Source organism: Phoxinus phoxinus (assembly GCF_949152265.1).
Source record: "Phoxinus phoxinus genome assembly, chromosome: 4".
Lineage (NCBI taxonomy): Eukaryota > Metazoa > Chordata > Actinopteri > Cypriniformes > Leuciscidae > Phoxinus > Phoxinus phoxinus.
Window position 1 is genome coordinate 37108508 of NC_136879.1, and position 21913 is coordinate 37130420.

The following is a 21913-nucleotide window of genomic DNA, read 5'->3' on the forward strand; positions in this document are numbered from 1 at the left end:
TCCATCTGGAGACCACAAGGGTGAGTGTGTGTGTGCATCACACAGCAGTTTTTGTCAGGACACGCTCAGCAAGCAAACACACTGATAAGCTGGACATGCATACATAAACACACACGACCATTAGCACATCAAAAGGAAAACGACATCACCAGCCGGTTTCTTTAGGGGGTTTAAGCCTTCTTTATATCCAGACTTTTGACCATCTAGTGTTCTGGATAGGGTTTCACCAGCCGTTCCTAAGATCTTACACTGGAACGTAAAGTACAAACTAGAAGCTTAGTAACAACTAGTAGGTTTGTAACTAACTAACTTTATTTGGTTGCACCATTTGTTCTTAAGGCAGAAAGTTGGTACGCTCTCTGTAATGTAGTGGCACAATATGATATTTACCCTCCATGATCCAATAGCAGACTTCAAGTCCTTGAGCAGATGTTGTGTTTAAATGCTATTTATCCTTGATTCTAACATTTTTGCCTCACGAAATAAATGGTAAAACTAAGTTTCCATTAAATACAATTCTACTTAAAGGGGTTTGAGAATGATTGAGAATTGAGAAATCAAAATTTCCTTGATCTTTCGACATATGTGACCCTGGATCACAAAACGCATGCAGTCACATGTCGCACGGGTATATTTCTGGCAATAGCCAACAATACATTGTATTTGGTCAAAATTATATATTTTTCTTATGCCAAAAATCATTAGGATATTAAGTGAAGATCATGTTCCATGAAGATATTTTGTAAATTTCCTACTGTAAGTATATAAAACATTTATTTTTGTGAGTTAATGCAGCACAATCGTGAACATAAATGGACAACTTAAAGGAGATTTTCTCAATGTTTAGATTTTTTTGCACCCTCAGATTCCAGATTTTCTAATAGTTGTATCACGACCAAATATTGTCATATCCTAACAAAGCATATGGAAACCAATCAATGGAAAGCTTATTTATTCAGCGTTTAGATCAGATGATGTATATATTCTCAATGTCAAAGAATTGACCCATGTGACCAGGGTCAAATATAAGAGGACATTGTACTATAAAAACATCCTTTAAGTTTCAGAACTCAAAACTTCTTTATTAGTCCAAAAACAGTTTTTATTAAAACTAAGCTGCCCGAACGACTCGTTTCAGATTTTGTCTCAGTATGACATTAAGACTAGCCTGGTTCTACCAGACTCTCGTACATTTCATTTGTACAGAGAGTCTGGCCGCTCTCCATTGACAAGCATTACCTGCTTCCTTGAAGGCGGGTCCTCTGTTAAAGTTTAAAACTATTGGATCTGCCCCGAGTCACTCTGGATCTGCCATAACCAATCGCTAACGTTTGGTCGTGACACATGACGACGCAAACTAGCGCACAACCTCAACCTCATCGTTCTCAGCCACTCCCTCTGTTCGCTGATTGGACCTGCAAAAAATTGATCGGAGAAAACCCAAGAATACACCACAATCCCAGACCTAGTACTGAAGGAAAATGGAAATTGAGCAGAAGTACGTAGGAGGGCGGAGCCAGGCTACATCAAGACTGCCTCAGCAGAAGATCAACGCCTACTTCTACATCATTGCCCCTCTAGCGCCGCCCACCGATTTGCCCATGTAGTAGGAGGAGAGCTAATCCATAACGGTAGATGATGGTATCCATGACAGTAATCCATATGACCCTAGTGGAAAAATCCATATCTTCTGAAGTGAAACAATAGGTGTGTGTAAGAACAATACTATAGCCAGATATACTAAACAGGGAAAATTAGCATGAGAGTGCAATCCCATAAAAGCGCAGATGGAAAGTTCTGCGTATGATCTACTGACGACACGGAAATGAAAGAACACAGACGCAGTCGGATCATTTCCATAATGACCAACGCAATCTACCAGTTAGCGTCTGCTTTAAGACATGCTTTTTTAGGGCGGTAAATAATGGCGCAAATACCAGTAAATTGACTAGCGCAAAACTTTGTAAATCACCTTGCATTATTCATTTAAATATTCTCCTCCCATACATTTTGCATCTGAAAAGGAAACTCCTACAAATGCACATGTAAATAAGTTCAGCCGCAAAAATAACAGTGTCCACACCCTTTCATCGCTAATTTTTCACTGCTTGTCTTTAGTAAATCCTGACAGTTGTTAGGTTTTTAAGGGTTTGCACTGGTTAGTAAATCTGGCCCTAATATTTTAACTTTTTTTTTACTATAAATGATCACTTCTGATCTACGGTCATATGAAAAACCCAAGCGTCAACCGAGCGGCACCCATTCACTTGCATTATATGGACTCACAAAGATTAGCCGCGTTTCCATTACCCTTCAAATTGCGCAAATTGAAATTGCGAATTGAAAATACGCTCAATGGAAACACGTCAATTTCGCAAAAACTCTCGTTTATCGCAAACAAGTTTTTACGCTCGCATGAGGAGGTTTTTCAGCCAATTCGAAAAAGGAATATTTCGCAAAACTGCAATGGAAACAGTTTTTGCGCATTTACAGTCACCTGACTTAGAAGACGCGGTGTGTTTGGGGTCCGTGTACGCAAATAATAATAATTATCATCATTATTATAACATTTACTAGGCTACATATTTAGATGACGCTTTTATCCAAAAAAGGAACAAAGCTATTCGTCAAATGTCATTCATAATACGGGTTAGACAATAATAATACAGAGCTGAGATTATCACAAATAAACACAATATTTTGACGCATATCTAAGGGTTTATGTGGAGTGTGGAGCGCGCACTACATGGCACGGAGGCGCGGGCGTGAACACTTGCATTTTCCTATTAACAGTGAAACAACTTAATATAGCCTACTCTATAATTTCTGGTCATACAGAAAATAATAATACATTATTTGTAACTACTTTTATTTGTGTAAACAATAACAAGAAAATGTTGTGCTTTTGTAAAATAAAATAAAACAATCAGGCGCGCTTTCATGATCTCCCTGAACTGGAGCGCGAGAACTGAAACAAAATATAGCCTATGTAGCTAAAGCTTGAAATGTCCACTTTAAAACGAACAAATTCGAATCGAAAGCTAATACATTTTGTTCTGATTAAGTAATCCGTATGAAAGGTGCATTTCTCTCTAAAAGAGCATCTGCTTAACAGCGGAGATGGAGATGTTTTTAGCCGAGTTAGAAAACAATAGTTTGATAATATTAATGGCTCTTCTTATTCAGCACTGCGGGAAAATGTCAATTCCAGGTTCTAATTTGGCCTTAGAAAACCAGTAAAATCAACATGTTTTCCATATTAATTTGTGAATATTTTACATGTTTAATAAAGGGGAAAAAAGTCATTAAACAAACATCTGAAAATTCGTCGATATTTACTTTTTTGCGCAGCAGTTGGTGTAGCCAGTTTAAATTAAAATTGTGGTGTTCAACTTTGCGTTTTAAAAAGACAACCGTTTATTTTTCGTTTTTCAATTACGGGTTTAAAAAGGAAAAAACGAATGGACACAAAAGTAGCCTACATGGATCGTTTGGAATAGGAGACAGAGTTCTTTATTAAATTCATAAAATAAACAATAATTAGGAACACTGGATTCTAAACTTCAAAGAAATGCCACAATCAAAACCTCAGCGCAGAAATGAGGGTGAAACACCCAGAAACTCCTTATATTTGGTTTGGAATATAAGGGTCTTTCCCTGCCATTAATGCTTGGATAACACGTACGTCTCCTTCCATTAATAATAATAATGTCTAATGCGGTGGCTGTGAGATTATATAAACCAACGTCCGTTGCCGTGATTTTTAGAATGACTTTATCGCGAGAGAAAAAAGGACGTTTTAGTCGCATAACATCGGTTAATGGAAACGCCGTCATTTCGCAATAGTTTTGTATCGATAATTAGATAAAAGCGCAAAACATTTGCGCAAATCTGTAATGGAAACGCGGCTATTGATTACTTTCATAAAAATCTTTGTTTGTGTTTATCTGAAGAAAGAAAGTCATATACATCGGGGATGTCATGAGGGTGAGTAAATGATGAGACAATTTTAATTTCTAAGGTGATCTATCCCTATAAGGCAAGTCAAACCAAATGACTGCAGTAGACAACTAAAAGCCCTTGATGTCCACGTTGACTTACATTTGGTGACCACGCCCTCCAGGTGAATGATATTGGGATGTTCAAACTGGCCAATGACACTGGCCTCGCTCAGGAAGTCCAGCCTCTGCTGCTCGGTAAACCCCGCCTTCAGCGTCTTGATGGCCACACAGATCTCACGCTTTCCGGGAAGTTTCAGACGGCCGCTGCACACCTCGCCGAACTCTCCTACAGTCACAGGAAGGCATATTTACATGCATCTCTCATCAACAGATGACATGCTAAAGACATAAAAGGATTGTTAACGTACCGATGCCGATCACCTTCTCGATCTTGATGCAGGAGGTACTGATTTCCTTAGCGAACGCCCTGATGGCCTGGTTGGGGTCTTCGTAGGTGAAAGGGTCCACATATATTCTCACCCCTGCCGGCACATTAACAGAAGGTTTGAGAATGTAAAATTTTTATTTTTTGTCCCAGGTGTGGACTAATGTTAATAAAGGTGTTTGATTACCTGGCTTCAGGTTTTTCTCCTCGGCCTGTTTAGTTTTGCTGTATTTGCTCCTCCTAAGATGAAAATATACACAATTATTTAGCATTTATTCTTTTATTGGTCTATCAGTGTTATTTTAGTATTATTTAGATAATATTATAATATTTTTTAATTTTAGTTTGTTTTAGTAATATTATGAGCTTTTGTCTTTTTTATTGACATTGATTTGTTTTGAATATTTTTATTTAGCTTTCAATTATTTTTATTTCAGTTTTAGTAAGTTTAATAAAAAATAGTATCTAAAATTCTAATTTTATTTTATTGCAGCTTTATTTCAGTTCATTTTTAATAGTTGTAGTTTTAGTTAACAGTATCAACACTGGTCTGTCGTTACGGAAAAACTAGCAGATGTTCTGTCACCTTTTGGTGATGATGAAGGTAATGATGAGGATGAGGAGGAGCACCACCACACATCCGGCCACCAGCAGCAGCAGCACAGCAGAGCTCATGAATCCTCCAACAACAGGAGCTGCGACTGAGAGACACACAAACACTGCATTCATATACACTCTTTAAAAAAAGTGCCAGGAAGAACCTAAAAAACCCTTTTTGTTCTCAGTATGAAAAACTGTTTACAGAACCTTTGTCACTATGAAGAATCTTTTGAACCACAAAAGTTCTTAATGGAACCATACTGCAAAAAAAAGAACCTAGCGGTACACGATTAATCAAAATAAAACTGAAATCGTGATATGGCTTAGAGGAATTATCAAATCACAAGGCTGCGATTTACTTAAATAAATACATGCGCTGCATGTTTCAGAGTTAAGCAATTGAGCAGCTCATGATTCTTTTTATTTAGTAATAATAATAATAAAACTGATATTAAAAATAATAATTATGATTATTTTCTAGTAATATTGGTATATAATCAAACTAGGGCTGTCAAAACACAAACTTTTATGTTAGATGCGATTAACATTTTTTTTTTTGTCCAAATTTTTTAAACAGCTTTCTAAAATGCAATTGTAATTTTCATCAGAAATAATTGCAATTTTCGATCTTTTCCCCACATCATGCAGCCCATTTTTAAGAGTGTGTCTTATTTTTAAATGTCAGGTCTTAAAATATTTAATATTTTTCATCAGTTTAGTCAGCCTCCAATGCCAGTGACTAGCAACTAAACAGATTTCGAATATAGTTTTTATTCATTTTATTTGATTGGTATAAATATATGATTCTAGATCATTAAAGTTCATTTAAAAAACACAGTTGAATATGATCTGTACACCCACCAGTGTTGGTGCTGAACTCGAAGGGGGCGCTGAACTCTCCGTAGCCCGCGGCGGTGCGAGCGCGCACGTGAAACACGTAGGAGGTCAGCGGGGTCAGATCTTTAATATCAGCATTACGAGACATCGTCTTTACGATGCGATAACTCCTCTCATTCTGATCCTGAGATTTAAAAATAAAGAGACAGAGAACGGAAGACAGGAGGAAGGTAAGAGGTCAATAGGAGGGACGTGTGAGGGCTATTTTAAATCCAATAAAACTTTACTTCCTGTTTATCCAGACAGCTAATGTCCATAGGGGATTGCTATACTGTTTCTTAAAGGAACAGTGCCCCTTAAATTTAAAAATTCTGTCATCATGAGGGCTTTAGGATGAACTTTAAAACACAACAGAAAAAGATGTTTCCCATCATTCACCTTCTCGTAGTATTTAACTTCATATTCCAGTATGACACCGTTGGGCTTCTCGGGTTCGTCCCAAGACAGAGAGAGCGTGTGGCGGGTGATGTCCTTACTCTCAACAGTCATGACCGTAGAGGGAGCTGAAGAGAGACAGAAGCAGTTAATATATTTATAAAAGGTTTACGTTTACTAAATTGAACTTTTGTCAGGTTTTCCTGAGACATCTGTCTTTCTTTTATCACATCAGAAACAAACAGAGAGAGAAAGGATAAACCCAGAGGACAAGGAGACCTTTTCTTCTTCTAAACCGTGGATTTGGAGTTAAGACCGCTATTGTCTGTTTGGTCTCTTTCCCCCCCGAAGCTGTTTTTGTTGAGGGTGAGAAAGTCAAACAGACAGAATCAGACACAACAGAGATGTGCGTTGTCTTCTCTGCTTTTCCAAAGACACATCACACAGAGTCGAAAACACAATAATAAAAGAGAAAAAACAGCAAAAGAAAGTGAAAACAGAAACTGGGGGATGTGAAGAAAGAAGAAGGAGGAAAAAAAAAACCCTCAATGTATTAGTTTCCTCTACCAAACAGAACAACTCCAGATATCTAAACCACAGAAAGCTTGCCATATTTCCACAGAATCCAAATGCTGTCTTTGGCGAAGTCCTACACATCTCCTTCTGTGTATGTTGGCTAATTAAGGGTGTTCGTTAAGTCAAGCGTGACCATTACTATTGCTCATATTTGGAGTTGAACAAACTTCTAACTCTAAGGCCACAATGTTTCAGAAAACGTGATGTTTTGTCTTCACAGCGTTTTAAGGTGAGTGAAAACTAAAACAAAATTGAAGAGTTAACATTTCTTTGATAAAAAATAATAATAATCAATGTGCATGCCCATAATGCTCTTCTGTGAAACATAAAAACTACCTAGCAACAACCCAGAGTATTCATTAAATTACCTAACATCCACCTACCAAAAACCCAAGAAACCACATAGCAACACCCTGGCAACCCCCTGACATCATGGCAGTGAGTTTTACATGGGCAAACTCACACTTTCTTTAAAAAAATAAAAATAATAATCATTTTCTAAGAAACTAGCATGGCTTTCAGCTAGCAGTAAAGGAAACTATTAGCTCTATTTAACACATTTGACCATATATTGTAAGGCTAATCTAATTTAAAAATGTTAATCTAAAATGTAAAAAAAGCTTTTTTGTACGGTTGCGCAATTCAGCCAAAAATTGTGTGCTTAAATATCAATAAGATATAAAATAATAACTAATTGTAACAATAAAAATTTTTAAAATAACTTTTTTTTTATAAATAATTAAATATTGTTATGATTAAAATAATAAACTAAATAAGAAATATTACTATTGTAATATTTCACTGTAAAATAAAATAAAAATTGAGTATTTAATTAAAATAAAATATAATGTTATTTAAATTGCACTACTAATATTCAAATAATTAAAACGTTAAAACATCAAGCTTTTATTTTGAAGGAAAACCGCAGGAAGCGCTTACCGCTTCTCTCTTATTGACAACAGCCGGTTTATAAGCGCTCATTAAAAGTTTGGGAAGATGATTGGCACATGTTGCGTTTTCAAAGGCACATTATAAACGACCCAAACTCAGAGCAAATGCAGAGATGAGTTCATGTGGAGCAGCATTTACTCGCTCTGAGACACTGAACACACAGGATGATGAGCTGCGCGTGCAAATGAACACAGTGCTGTGCTTCACTCACTACACATGCTGTGCATGTACTTAATTAGATTACAGCCTTTGTGATTTGATAATTGGACTAAGCCATAACCCGATTTCAATTTTATTTCGATTAATCATGCAGCGCCCTACTATCCAGACCAATCCCTCCCCCACCATCAGCATAGAACATGTACAAAAAGTGCACATATCTATGAGCATCCTAAACTCAAGTGCTAAAGCTAGAGTTTCATGCATTAGCGTGTGTGTGACTGTTAAACAATCGGATCCCCCGCCAGCTGTAGCAGCAGCTCGACAGCGGCCCTCTTCCATCTCACAGATCCGTCTTCCTCTGCCAGGCCCGACAGACTAAACGTGATTTAGGAGCGTCCCTCGGGGGGACTCGGAGACGACCCCCTCCAGCCAAAAACACAGGGGTCACCGCCCCCCCTTCAACCACCTAACACACTCATCTCTAACACACATCCATCATGCCGTCTGCTCTGACAGATATGGGCCGTAATGGAGTTGTGGGTGTGTGTGGGTGTGTGTGTGTCTGGCTGAGATAACGTCAAAGGAAAGATGAGAATCTGCGCTCGTTCATCGTTAACACTCAAGCTTCAAGATTTATGTTAAGATTAAATAAAAATGATTTAGGAGCATCATACTATATGCTCATTTGTTAAAGCCTTTAGTGCATGCTTGGATAGTCAGAATTTACATAATACATCATTTTTTGTCATAATATTGTTTTATAGAAACACATAAGCTGAGAATTGCTGTGTATAACATTTAAAACACCCAGAAGATGAGCGATATGATATTCGTCTTCATTGCTCAAAAACAAATTCCACATACAAAGTTTTATAATAATATTTGATTACTGATCAGATTTAGAAAATATGTGTTTTTGTTTGTAAAGGTTTCTTCAAAATAAACGCACAAATACAATTATTCCGAATTTCAAGGTTGCATATATTGTCACAAAAGTCTCATTGTGTGCTGCAGTATCGTTTGTAAGCAAACAATTATCTGTAATACAAAATAATTGTTTGTTTTTACTCTTATTAGAGGCGTATGAATAATTTGAAAAGTGAACATTGGTGTCTTTTATCAGATTTATAAAGCAACAAACAGTATTTTGTTAATATTTTTTTATTTTTTTATGGTTAAGGAGGTTTTACGCAGCTTCCCATTCCTCGAAACTTTAAAAAATCTGACTACGACAGCAGGAATATATTGTGTTTTTGTGTAGAAGTATTAAAAATTATGTCAGATGCATATGTTAATTATTGTAAATACACACACACACACACACACACACACACACACAACTGCCCAGTGTACGTCTAAGTAGGACACATATATTCAGGTCTTCTGCTCTGTAGCCAAAGGCACGTCAATGCATGACAAAACCCCACCCTTCCACACTACGCCCTACACCCTAAACTGCGCACTGCGATCCCTCAGGCTGATTTACAGGCTTGGGTTGTCACAGAAATTTCCGGATCTCCAGCTAACGCTCTATTCTGATGGAAACCCAAGACACCATCAAGAGCACAGACCGCATATCACAAGTCGGCAATTACACACACACACATACAGTCATGAATCAAAATAGAGTGTATTTGACGCTCTACATGTGTGTGTGTGTTTGTAATGGAGCAGAAAGGTCATGCAGAAGTTCTCCATAGATGATTAGGCGAGTGAAATTGAACCTTGTGAAATGTTTTCTCTGAAGATTAGATGAGAAATATAGTAAAAAAAATGTAAAAACGTTTTTGAAAAAAGTGTCTTCTGCTCACCAGGGTTGCATTTAATTGATATAAAATACAGTAAAAACAGTAATATTGTGGAATATTATTTAAAATATATTTTAATATGTAATTTATTCGTGCGATCAAAGCTGAATTTTCAGCATCAAATCAGCTGATTTGCTCAATTATTATTGGTGCTCAAATATGAATGGTTCTTATTATTCATGTTGAAAACAGTTTTTGCTGCTTAATAGTTAATACTGTATACAAAAAACAAAATCAAATGATTTTCCATATAGAAAGTTCAAATATCTTCACTGTCACTTTTGATCAATTTCACTTTTCGATCGATTTCAACTAAAATATTGAGCAGATGTTGAAATGTTCAAATATTGAACTGTTTTAAACAATGATAATAATCAGAAATGTTTCTTGAGCAGCAAATCATCATATTATACTGATTTCTGAAGGATCATGGGACACTGAAGAAAATTCAGCTTTGCATCACAGGAATAAATTACATTTTTAAATATATTACAATAGAAAAGAGTTATTTTAAATTGTAATAATATTTCACAATATTAATGTTTTTTGTGTATTTTTTGATCAAATAAATGCAGCTTTTGTGAGCAGAAGAAACTTATTTCAAAAACATTAAAAAATATTAATTATTCGAAACTTTTGGCCAGTAGTGTGTCACGTGCAAACATGAGGCCTGATTAAATTCGAGCATGTTTGGAGACACACACACACACACACACACACACACACACACACACACACACACACACACACACACACACACACACACACACACACACACTTACCAGCCTGGTTGGTGGTGAGCGTGACGGACACGGCCTGCTCCAGGCTGGGGTTGTGTTTGGACACCCCGTTGACGGCCCAGATCTGGAAGGTGTAGTTGGTGTGCGCCTGCAGCTGGTGAACGGACACCCGCGTGGAGCGCAGACTCAGACGCTGCGGAGAGTATCGCACGTCGTCCCCGCACAGCGCGCATCTCTGCGTGTCTCGCACACACTGCTTGCACACCACGTTGTAGGTGAGATCCTGCCGGCCTCCGGAGGAGAGGGGCGGACTCCATTCCAACAGAACCGACGTCTCGTTGACATTAGATATCAGGTTGTGTGGAGCTGATGGAGGACCTGCGATAAACACAGAGAGAAAGAGATTTACAGTCGGAGTGCATATCCCTCACATAAAAAAAGGCTGCACTTTCATTTAGCTAGAGATATACTGGAAAATTGGTTTATTTTTAAATAACAATGTTGCATATACTGTATGTACCGGTATTTTTCCACAAAAATATTAAGCAGCACAACTGTTTTCAACTCTGATAATAATCAGAAATGTTTCTTTAGCAGCAAATCACCATATTAAAAACTGAAACTGATTTCTGAAGGATCATGTGACACTGAAGACTGGAGTAATGATGCTGAAAATTCAGCTTTGATCACAGGAATGAATTACATTTTCAAATATATTGCAATCGAAAATGGCAATATATATATATATATATGAATTTACATATTACTGTAAATATTAATTGTAATTATGTAAATTCTGATTGGATGAGCCACAATTATTATTTTCCCATTGTTAAATTGTATTAGTCTGCTTGCTTGTGTGTGTGTGTGTGTGTGTGTGTGTGTGTGTGTGTGTGTGTGTGTGTGTGTGTGTGTGTGTGTGTGTGTGTGTGTGTACTTATCCAAGTACCGTTCTGTATTTAAACACTTTAAAACTTTTCATCCCCAATGAATAGGAGGATGAGAGACAGAGACAGAAGAAATTAGAGAAAAAACTAAAACAGAAGGAGAGGACAAACAGCGTCTGTTATACAAAGAGATAGAGCTGGTCATTAGTATGAGAGAGAGAGAGAGAGAGAGAGAGAGAAAGAGAGAGAGAGAGAGAGAGAGAGAGAGAGAGAGAGAGAGAGAGAGAGAGAGAGAGAGAGAGAGAGAAGAGAGAGACAGCTGGTAGAGTGAGACTGATACCGTCTCATTTAAATTAATTTATTTGATGTGAGGAACATCTGCTGCACATAAAAGGATGCAAACAGAAATAATCACATGCCCATGCACGACATACATTAGAAATGTGGCTTTCAATTAGTTATGTTTTTATATTTAAATTTTTCAGACAATATGTTTCAGCTCTTCTTTCCTTTTAAAGCTAATTTGTAATTAATTCGAATTTAATTTAGAAATTAAATGACATTATGCAGCTATAAATTGTTCAAGAGGGAACATCTGGTTTTTTAAAAATATATTTATATATTGTTTTATTAATAAAGATGTGTATTAAATGGAAACTGTACCATTTGACCCAAAATAGTAAATTATTCAAATACATTTTAAAGTAAAATCTTTAAAGTCACTCAATGGTAATACAAGGTCAATGTAAATCACCATCATAGTAGTTTTCCAAAAAACATGGTTCACCGACTTCAAACTGGAGCGTATGCTTGCGTTTAACTCACGTGTGCAAGCCGTGGCAGCCGGATCGGTCTCCGATCTGTAATATCCCTGGTCACAATCACAGGAAGTGTCTCCTTCTTTCATGGAGTAACTGTGCAGTGGACATTTACGGCAACCAGCGTCTGAAGAAAGAGACCTGTAGTAGCCCACCTTACACACTACGAGAGAAGAGAGATACGGGATGACGTTAATTCTGTTGCCCAGATAACACGTATGTATGAATCACATTATTATGAATCAGTATTAAATGATTAGATCATGAAATGATTATAAAGTATATAAGCAGACAAAGATGGAACATGAAAAGCCGCCAGTTTTTCCAAACACACAAAACAATGATGCATTTATGATGGAGAGAAAAGCCAGGAAAGGGAGAGACAGACCAGAGGATGATGAATGAGGAATTCTGGGTGTTTTCCCAGCATGCACCAGTCACCTTTAATTCTCCCATCCACATATCTGAGTAAAACATGTTTTGACATCATAAATAAAGAATGCGTGATGTTTAAATAATCTAGCGTGTCGTGTCCTCCTACTCCTCCCTGCCTGAAAAGCATCACTGTTTTTCGTCGTCCTTATCACTCATTTACGTGCAAACACGCGCGTGCACATCGCTCAGTGTTTAGACGTCTGTGTACATGTGGATGAAAACCGGGAGGATGAAAGATGCCTTAGACTCCAGCACACTACTATAAACTTCTACCCGACTCCAGAGACCAAACAGAAACAGTGGGAACATGAGGTCAAGGTTTGGCTGGTTAGCATGATCCTGTTATCTCCAGCTGGTAGATGTGGTAACTAAAACATATGATGGCAAAAAGCATTAATAACCATTCAAAAGTAGCCATGAATGGGAATGCAAACAGATACATTTCATAGAAGTCAAATAAATGAGTTCCAGCCACCCAAAAGTCATGTATTTAAAGGGGTGGTTGATTATGATTTTACTTTTCTAACTTTAGTTAGTGTGTAATGTTGCTGTTTGAGCATAAACAACATCTGCAAAGTTACAACGCTCAAAGTTCAAAGCAAAGAAAGATATTTGCTTATAAAGAAATTGCTTTTTTTTTTTTTTTAAGGACTACAACAAACGGCTGGTAGGGACTACACGAGATTCCTCCCGGGTTAGAAGACATCACTAACCCTAGAATTTACATAAACCCCGCCCCCTGAACACGATTAATAGATTATCATGACAGAATATGCTAATCAATGACTAGAAGACAACTACACATCAGATACATAAATTCATCAACTAACCATTCAGAAATGTCCTGTTGCTTCTACATGTTGTCACTTCTTCTTGAGTCTCTCCATCATTGACTCCGTTGTCATCATCTGACTCCGGTTTGAACATAAAAGTCTAAAAGTTTTTGAATCTTACAAAGACAGGAGCTCTTGAAGCTCCGCCCCCTGTGCCGGGAGCAGCAGCTCATTTGCATTTAAAGGGAAAGACACAAAAACGGTGCGTTTTTGCTCATCCTCAAAAAGTGACAATTTAACATGCTATATAAAAATATCTGTCGGGTATTTTGAACTAAAACTTCACACACACACACACACTGTGGACATCAAAGACTTATATTACATTTTGTGAATAGGGCATTATAGCACCCCTTTTAGGTGTTTACACAACGATGAACTAAAAATGGAAACGTTTTTCCTTAGCAGTTTTCACGTACAGACGACAACGCTTTCAAAATGATCATCGTTCACATGGATCTGTGAAAATTACTAAAAACGCTGTATTTTTCATGCCAGGCCAGTAGTTGGCGATGTCACTTTGTAAAGAAACACTACGCACCTATTGACTGAACAAGCAATGCGCACGGTTTTCACAAATTCACCTTTTTGTAGTTTACACAGAGACGACAACTGTATTGTTTTCAAAAACTTGCACTTTGAAGCCTGGTTTCAAAAGTTAGCATTTTCAGGCCCCCAAAAAGTGGTGTAAAATAAATGAACGGCCAAAACGCATAAAAAGTTTTCAATTTTTAGTAGAAAACTGTGTTGTGTAACTTACCGTATATATCAGTCATTAATGCAATTTTTATTTATTTACAATATTAAATATAATACGAACACAGCGAGTCATTCATGCATACTTAACCATGTAAAGCCTGACATATGACATAAAAATCTAATTGTTTAAAAATGAAACAGTTTATTGAACCTTTAGAGAGAGAGAAATCTTTAAAAAACTTTGCATTTGCTTTTTGGTTTGTGTGTTGAGAATCATATTAGAAACGTCAGGCATTTATGGATCATATACTGTAGTATTATGATATAGTGAGAATATGGAGATGAGGAAAAAACACCTACATTTTATTCAGAGGCCCAAACTGGCAAAAATATGCAATTTGATGCAGATGTTGTAATTTATATGGTTAAAAAGTTAAATTAAATTCTGATCTTACATGCATATCAGCTGTTACTCTATATCTTCCAATAATATGTGTCCCTGGACCAAAAACACAGTCATAAGGGTCTTTTTTTAATTGAGATTTATATATCATATGAAAGCTGAATAAATAAGCCACTGGTGTATGGTTTGTTAGGAAAGGACAATATTTGGTCGAGATGCAACTATTAGAAAATCTGGAATCTGAGGGAGCAAAAAAATCGAAACATTGAGAAAATCTCCTTTAAAGTTTTCCATTTATGTTCACGGTTGTTCTGCATTCACTCACAAAAACTAAATGTTTTATATATTTACGGTAGGAAATTTACAAAATATCTTCCTTGAACATGATCTTTACTTAATATCCTAATGATTTTTGGCATAAAAGAAAAATCTATAATTTTGACCCATACAATGTATTGTTGGCTATTGCCACAAATATACCAGTGCGACTCGTGACTGGTTTTGTGATCCAGAGTCACATATATGTCGTAGTAACAATATATTTAAATGCTTAATTGTATGATCAAAGCTCTGTAATTTTAATTTTGGGAGCAAATCATTTAATGCAATGCAATACAATGATGATTGAGAGATGTACAAATAAACATTCCTCAAAAGCCTAATGTATCTTATTTGTTAGGTCACATTTTAACATGATTTTTCAAAAATTACAATATAAAAGTTATTCTTACATTAACATTTACAAAATAAGATTTTACAGCAAAAAGACATGTACCATGACCCAAAAGTGGACACTTTGGGAATGCCTTTTACTTGATAAGAACATATAAACTATAAATCAGACGACAGAAGGCGTGTAGTCGATTGTGTGCAACAGATTTTAGAGTTGAGAGAAATCCATGTATCAAATATAATACAGTAGACTTTATACGGTTCAAATGTTGCTAGAAACCTTCTATGATAAAGAAAACAGAAACTGGAAGGAAAAACTAAACGCCACAAGGATCTCCTAAGGCTCTTAGATGTTCCTCTGCTAATCCTAATGAAGGGAACAGATTATCACCATCAATCTCGGACTCTAATCTCGGTTTAAGATTGATCCAGAGGTGCAGGAGACGCCGAAGGAAGAGGAAATCATCTCTCATCCGCTCTTCCCACTAGACTTAATCTTCACTGAACTGAATGAGCTTTTCTGTGGAGAAAAACCCTTCACGGACATCCAAACACACACTACATGACAAGACCCTCGGAGATAAGGGGACAAAGAAAAGCGGCTTCTGGTTTCCAACACACATTCCAGCATTTTCTGAGATCTGCAGGATGAAGAGCGGCATATCATTACATTTCTGACTCTTCAAATCAACGTCTTTCCATTAGTGAGACGCTGAGAGACGGACGAGTCACGATGAGAGACGGACTGCATCAGCGGCTGGACCTCTAAATACTCAAACACACACAGAAGACGCTTTATGAGCGTCTTATACTTTTATTAAACAGCATACCGAATGTCTCGTCTTGTTCTGATTATCTCTGATTTTCTCTTCTCTTGTTATTTATCTACTCTAAAACTGTCACTTATTTCTCAGTCTTCAACACCGACACTCATGTTAAGAGGATAAACTATGCATTAGAAATGAAAATTCTGGCATTATTTACTTGCATTTTATTTGCATGTCAAATCTGTTTGACTTTTTCTTCTATGAAACACTAACGGTCAATAGTTTGAGATCATGTTTTGTAATGTTTTTGAAAGAAGTCTCTCATGCTCACCAAGGCTGCGTTTATTTGATCCACCATACATTATTATTACAATTTTAAATAACTGTTTTCTATTTGAATATATTGCAAAATGTAATTTATTCCTGTGATCAAAGCTGAATTTTCAGCATCGTTACTCCAGTCTTCAGTGTCACATGATCCTTCAGAAATCACTCTAATATGATGATTTGATGCTCAAGAAACATTTATTATTATTATCAATGTTGAAAACAGTTGTGCTGCTTCATATTTTAGTGGAAACCATGATCATATTTTGATCATTTAAGATTATTTGATGAATAAAACTTTGTTTGAGGAACTGAGGACTGAAATTTAAGTCCACAAAAGAACATATGGACGATTATTATTATTTTTTTAAGTTGTTTTAACTTTATGGAGAAGATGAACAATTGTTTTCCCCACAAAAATCAAATAAAAAATTGGTGTGAGATGATGATGAGATCATTTTCAGGTGAACTATCCCTTTAAGAAAAACAGAAGTCAATGGGAAGTCTCAATTTAGATAGCTAGGCCTAGATAAGTGTGTGTGTGTGTGTGTGTGTGTGTGTGTGTGTGTGTGAGTGTGTGTGGGTCATGATGGTTTGCAGAGCACTAGGATTTTTTTAGACAAAAACATCAAGATCAGGTTCCTCTCCTGAGGGCATGGAAGATCACACACACACACACACACACACACACACACACACACACACACACACACACACACACACACACACACACACACACACACACACACACACACACACACAAATATCAATTGGCTTCTTGTCTCATGGTCTGGCATCTGTTGTTCTACATGGTTTAGTCACTAATTAACAATTACCTCTGACCCCCCTTCCCCCCACCTCACATACACACACACACACACACACACACACGGACGGGTCCATCAGTGTGATTGATGACAAACATGCGGAGGGCGAGCGGATCACATTGATTGATGACTCACTCGCTCCACATGTTGACCTTGACCCCACCCTGAGGCCTACAACACTAACCGATTCATACAAGCCCGACTTCACCTTAACAAACTCTATTCTCATTACCAGAGGAAGTCGTCCATCTCCCGATGCCTACGACGAGCTCTAGTAATAATATTAACCTGAGCTAAAGCACATCTCCTTTAACTCTTCAGTAGATATCGATGGTCATGTGGAGTTTTTGATACTGGTCCTCATCTGGCATCTTCACTACACAAGCAGAGAAAAACATCACATGAGATCTTCGTAATTTCTCAACTGTTGCTCCTAGAAAGCAATGAGATTAAAATCGAGAGCAAATGGAGAAATTAAAGACTCTCAGTTTCTCACATGCATCTTCTCCTGTAGGGTTTCAACGGAGATTCAGATTTAGCAAGATCACAATATGAACTCAGATATTTCTCATCAAATTCACCAGATGACCTTAGCTTTTTTAGCTCTAAAATCGTACTATTTGGTCAAGAATCATCTGAGACAAACTTCGTACTTAAATTAAACATAATTAGGAACTCCATTAGGTTTGCTGAGCTATCAAAGAACAACCTCTGAGCAATACAAAATATTCTCTGAGTGGAGTAACCAATCAATTTGCTTGGTAAATCAGAAGTTGTTAGGACATAAAAAGCACAAAAAATATTGAAAAAAAAAAAAAACGGAAAATATAAAAACAAAAGCTAATTCACAATATTAATAAATAATGCCCGATTCTAGATAAATTGAGAATCGCAAAATATTTTTTTGTTTCAAACAGAGATCACGATTCTGAACCGACAACTAAACAAAACAAAATGTTAATTGCTGCAGTCTATTTAAAATGTTTAATTAGCCTAATTTAAATGAATTTTTTTTTTTTAATCGGTTTGAATGATTTAATGACTAAATAAATACTTGACTTGTTTCATTACTGGATGAATCAGCCTTTCTGAACGAATCTCTTGAATTAATGATTCAATGACAAAAACATTTTTAACAGTAACAATGCAATCGTTACAATCGTTATTTGAAGCAGATGATTTGCTCTATTTTGATCGCAAAGGGTTAATAGACATCATTGTTTTTAAGAATAAGATCATGTGGGTGTTTGAATCGAGATCTCGAACGCGATAAACATGAGGAAAGTACGTTTAAAACTCTGAATAAATTTAGATTTTCAGTGAACAACATTTTAAATAATAAAAATTCTCTTTACACAACGCTAATTTACTTAATATATTTTGGGTGAATTATGACTCTCTTATGATCTTTACAAAGCTGAGTTAAGGCTGCTCTGTGCCTGCTCAAAATTCGGTGTCAAGACTTAATGCCACATAAAAGCCTGACTAAAGTATGCTTGTCGGACCCACTTTAGCCCCTAGAACTAAAAGTATACAGTTAGAATTGCTGTGTAAATGCATGTATGCCACCTCTGAGCAGCATTACACAGTCTGTGTAAACTAAAGACTTTCAGAAGTGCGTTTATGCCACCTTTGCAGTGTAAATTTGACATCTTGACCTCTCCTCAACAACACTCAACATGAACTCGTCATTTAGGCTACTTCATCAAAGGTGCGGCTGAACTATTTATTAATATTAATACATTATGAAACCACAATGCTGTTGGTATATTGTGTCAAAGCTTGTTTTTTTAATAGAACAGATTTGGCAGGTTTTTGAAGGTATTGATGCAAGACTTCCTGAAATGACCTGAACTTTAAGCTCCCCTGAACACGTACACCAACTTCCACCATTCAGAGAGACGCATTTCCCAAAATTTCCCAAGCGTTTATCTGTGGTAAAATCGCGTACACCCTGTAGGACTGCAGGGGTTTTTAAAATCCGAGCGCAATTAATAAAACCACAGGGTTTTAATAGCAACTACCATGAAAAGAAAAGAATGGAGTGATTAGAGAGAGATGAGTGTGTGTCTGGCAAGCTCTGCACGCATTGTTAAACATGAAAAGTTGTGGCAGTATTTTCTAATGCAGGAAGTTTTGGCACTGGAGGAGGATATGCAAATGAGTTTCACACACACACACACACACACACACACACACACACACACACACACACACACACACACACACACACACACACACACACACACACACACACACACACACACACACACACACACACAAACTATAAATACTCTTCATGCACAACCATTTCTGACATTCCCAACAAAAAAATGTCACACAATGATAGCATGATGCATCATGGGATGAGTTTTCTGTTTTGATACCATGTGTGTATGTGACATAGGGTCAGGGTAAAAAAAATGAGGGTGTGTATTTTTAGTTTGTTTATCTAAAACTCTGGAAATGCGGGACGACAGACTGTCTGGAGTTGCAACACCTTCCATTGTGCATGTGTGTGTATGTGCGTGTTTATGGGAAGTGGGAGAACAGCAGGGAATTTGGTACGTTTCAATTGATTTGTCAGGAAAACAAACACACAATAAAAAAACACACCTATAGTACGACCAAGTATACGTAATGATGCTGTGGCGGTGCAACATGATGAATATGGCAGCAGTGACATGACAAACTCTCTTATTTTGACCTTTAACCTTTGGAACTTTCTCTTGACCTTTAGGAACGTGGTCAGTTCTCTCGATCAATTTACTATGTGGACATACTCAAAGGTAAAAATCCTTCATAAATATATTAAAAGGCGTCAGTACACTCCGCTTCTCAAGTTCAAATCCTCCCATGTTAATCTACTAACTCTCCTGACTGCTTTGTTGAACAAAATGGTGGATGGCGAAGTATGATTGGTCAGATCACCTGTCAATCAAAATCCCTGCGAGGAGTCAATTGAGTTGCGCAAGTTGATTCATTACTGTGAATCAGTTCAAACTGTTCAATTCAATTATTTGATTCAAAATCTATTTCAATGATTTGACTGCATCGCTCAATATCAAATCGCTGAGTCTTACATAAATATAAATATATATGTAAATAATACATACTTTTTTACATAAAATTAAAATATATTCTATATAAAATAATTAATTATATATTAAAATATTATTATATTATAAACAGTGTGAAAAGTATAAAACAATAGATGTCTGGTGCAATTTGCACATTTTAGAGTGGCCTTTTATTGTGGCCAGCCTAAGGCACACCTGTGCAAGGTGGAGGGATCATCTCGGCAAAGTAGAAGTGCTCACTAACACAGATTTAGACAGATTTGTGAACAATATTTGAGAGAAATAGGCCTTTTGTGTACACAGAAAAAGTCAGATCTTTAAGTTCAGCTCATGAAAAATGGGGGCAAAAACAAGTGTTGCGTTTATCATTTTGTTCAGTGTGTGTATATATACAGTATATATATATGTATTCTGCAACACTATGTGATCAATTTATGCTGATACTGTAAATTATTGTCTGACATAAACAAATATGTCATAATGATATTGAACATCTTTGTGCCTGAAGCTTCGGTGGGTCAATTGCTAAACCACTGATGTCTGTTTGTGCTACAAATTAGTATGGATCTGTTTTAAAACATAGTGAGAAGGACATCATAGAAATAATCCGGATGTTATCCCTGCTCCATAAGATAGCCAGCACTCATATGCTGTATAAATTCAAAAATGTACATGAATGCTTTGCATAGACAAATCTATGCAATATTCTAAAAATGAACAAATAAAATAGTTAATTTTAACTATTTTAAAATAAAACGTTATAGGTTACGTATGTAACCCTGGTTCCCTGAGAGGGAACGAGACGCTGCGTTGAGACGCGGTGGGAACGCCTTGCGTGATTGCGTCGTGAAGCACATCTAAAATCAGTCCAATGGAAACGGGAGACGTCATGGGCGGGTGACGTCACCGACCAGGAAGCTATAAAGCACTCCCGCGATCAGAGAACACTAGCTTTGAAAAAGCCTGAAGCAAGATGATCACAGGTATGCAGGGAGTATGGCAAAGCAACGCAGCGTCTCGTTCCCTCTCAGGGAACCAGGGTTACATACGTAACCTGAGACGTTCCCTTTCAAGGGAACTCGAGCTGCGTTGAGACGCGGTGGGAACCCTATACCCACGACGCCATATGACAAATGCCTGTACTGTATGAAGACCATGCGCACACTAGAAACAAGCCCCCTAGACCCTGGAGTGGAGTCTAGGTCCAAGTCATAAAAAATAGACAACTGTATGCGGTAAGGACATCCTGCCGCATTACAGATGTCGTGGAGAGAAACTCCTGAATTTAAAGCCATACTCCTAGTAGAGTGGGCCCGGACAGCCAAAGGTGAAGGCTGTCCAGCCGCTACATAAGCAAGTGAGATAGCCTCAACTACTCGCTTGCTCAATATCTGTCTTTAGCTTTTCCTGATTAAGGTGGAGGACAGAAGGCCTGCAGCACAAATGACCCGCAAATTGAGTAGGGACCTAGGAATACAACCCGGCCTAGGGTGAAGAAAGACTACCACCATACCAGGTGCAAATCCAAGTAGGCCTCATGTAAGGCCTCAGCCTCATGTACCACGGAGAAGATGAAATAAGGATCTCTCCTCAGAGATAACCCAGCAAAGAAACATACATTGCAGAAATCAAGTACTGTACCATAGGGCAGATAGCAAGATTCAGAAGGT

The 21913-nt window shown here is 37.1% G+C and overlaps 1 protein-coding gene across 1 annotated transcript in view; it reads right to left on the reverse strand.

Moving 5' to 3' along the window:
• epha4l (eph receptor A4, like) overlaps positions 1-21913 on the reverse strand; it is a 50238-nt gene that overhangs the window by 7936 nt on the left and 20389 nt on the right. The window contains exons 4-11 of the mRNA XM_079609906.1: positions 12208-12363; positions 10538-10873; positions 6262-6386; positions 5848-6007; positions 4973-5087; positions 4574-4626; positions 4370-4483; positions 4102-4287 (exon numbers count right to left, since the gene is read on the reverse strand). Of these exons, the coding sequence (XP_079466032.1) occupies positions 4102-4287; positions 4370-4483; positions 4574-4626; positions 4973-5087; positions 5848-6007; positions 6262-6386; positions 10538-10873; positions 12208-12363 (1245 nt within the window). The remainder of the gene's footprint in view (positions 1-4101; positions 4288-4369; positions 4484-4573; positions 4627-4972; positions 5088-5847; positions 6008-6261; positions 6387-10537; positions 10874-12207; positions 12364-21913) is intronic.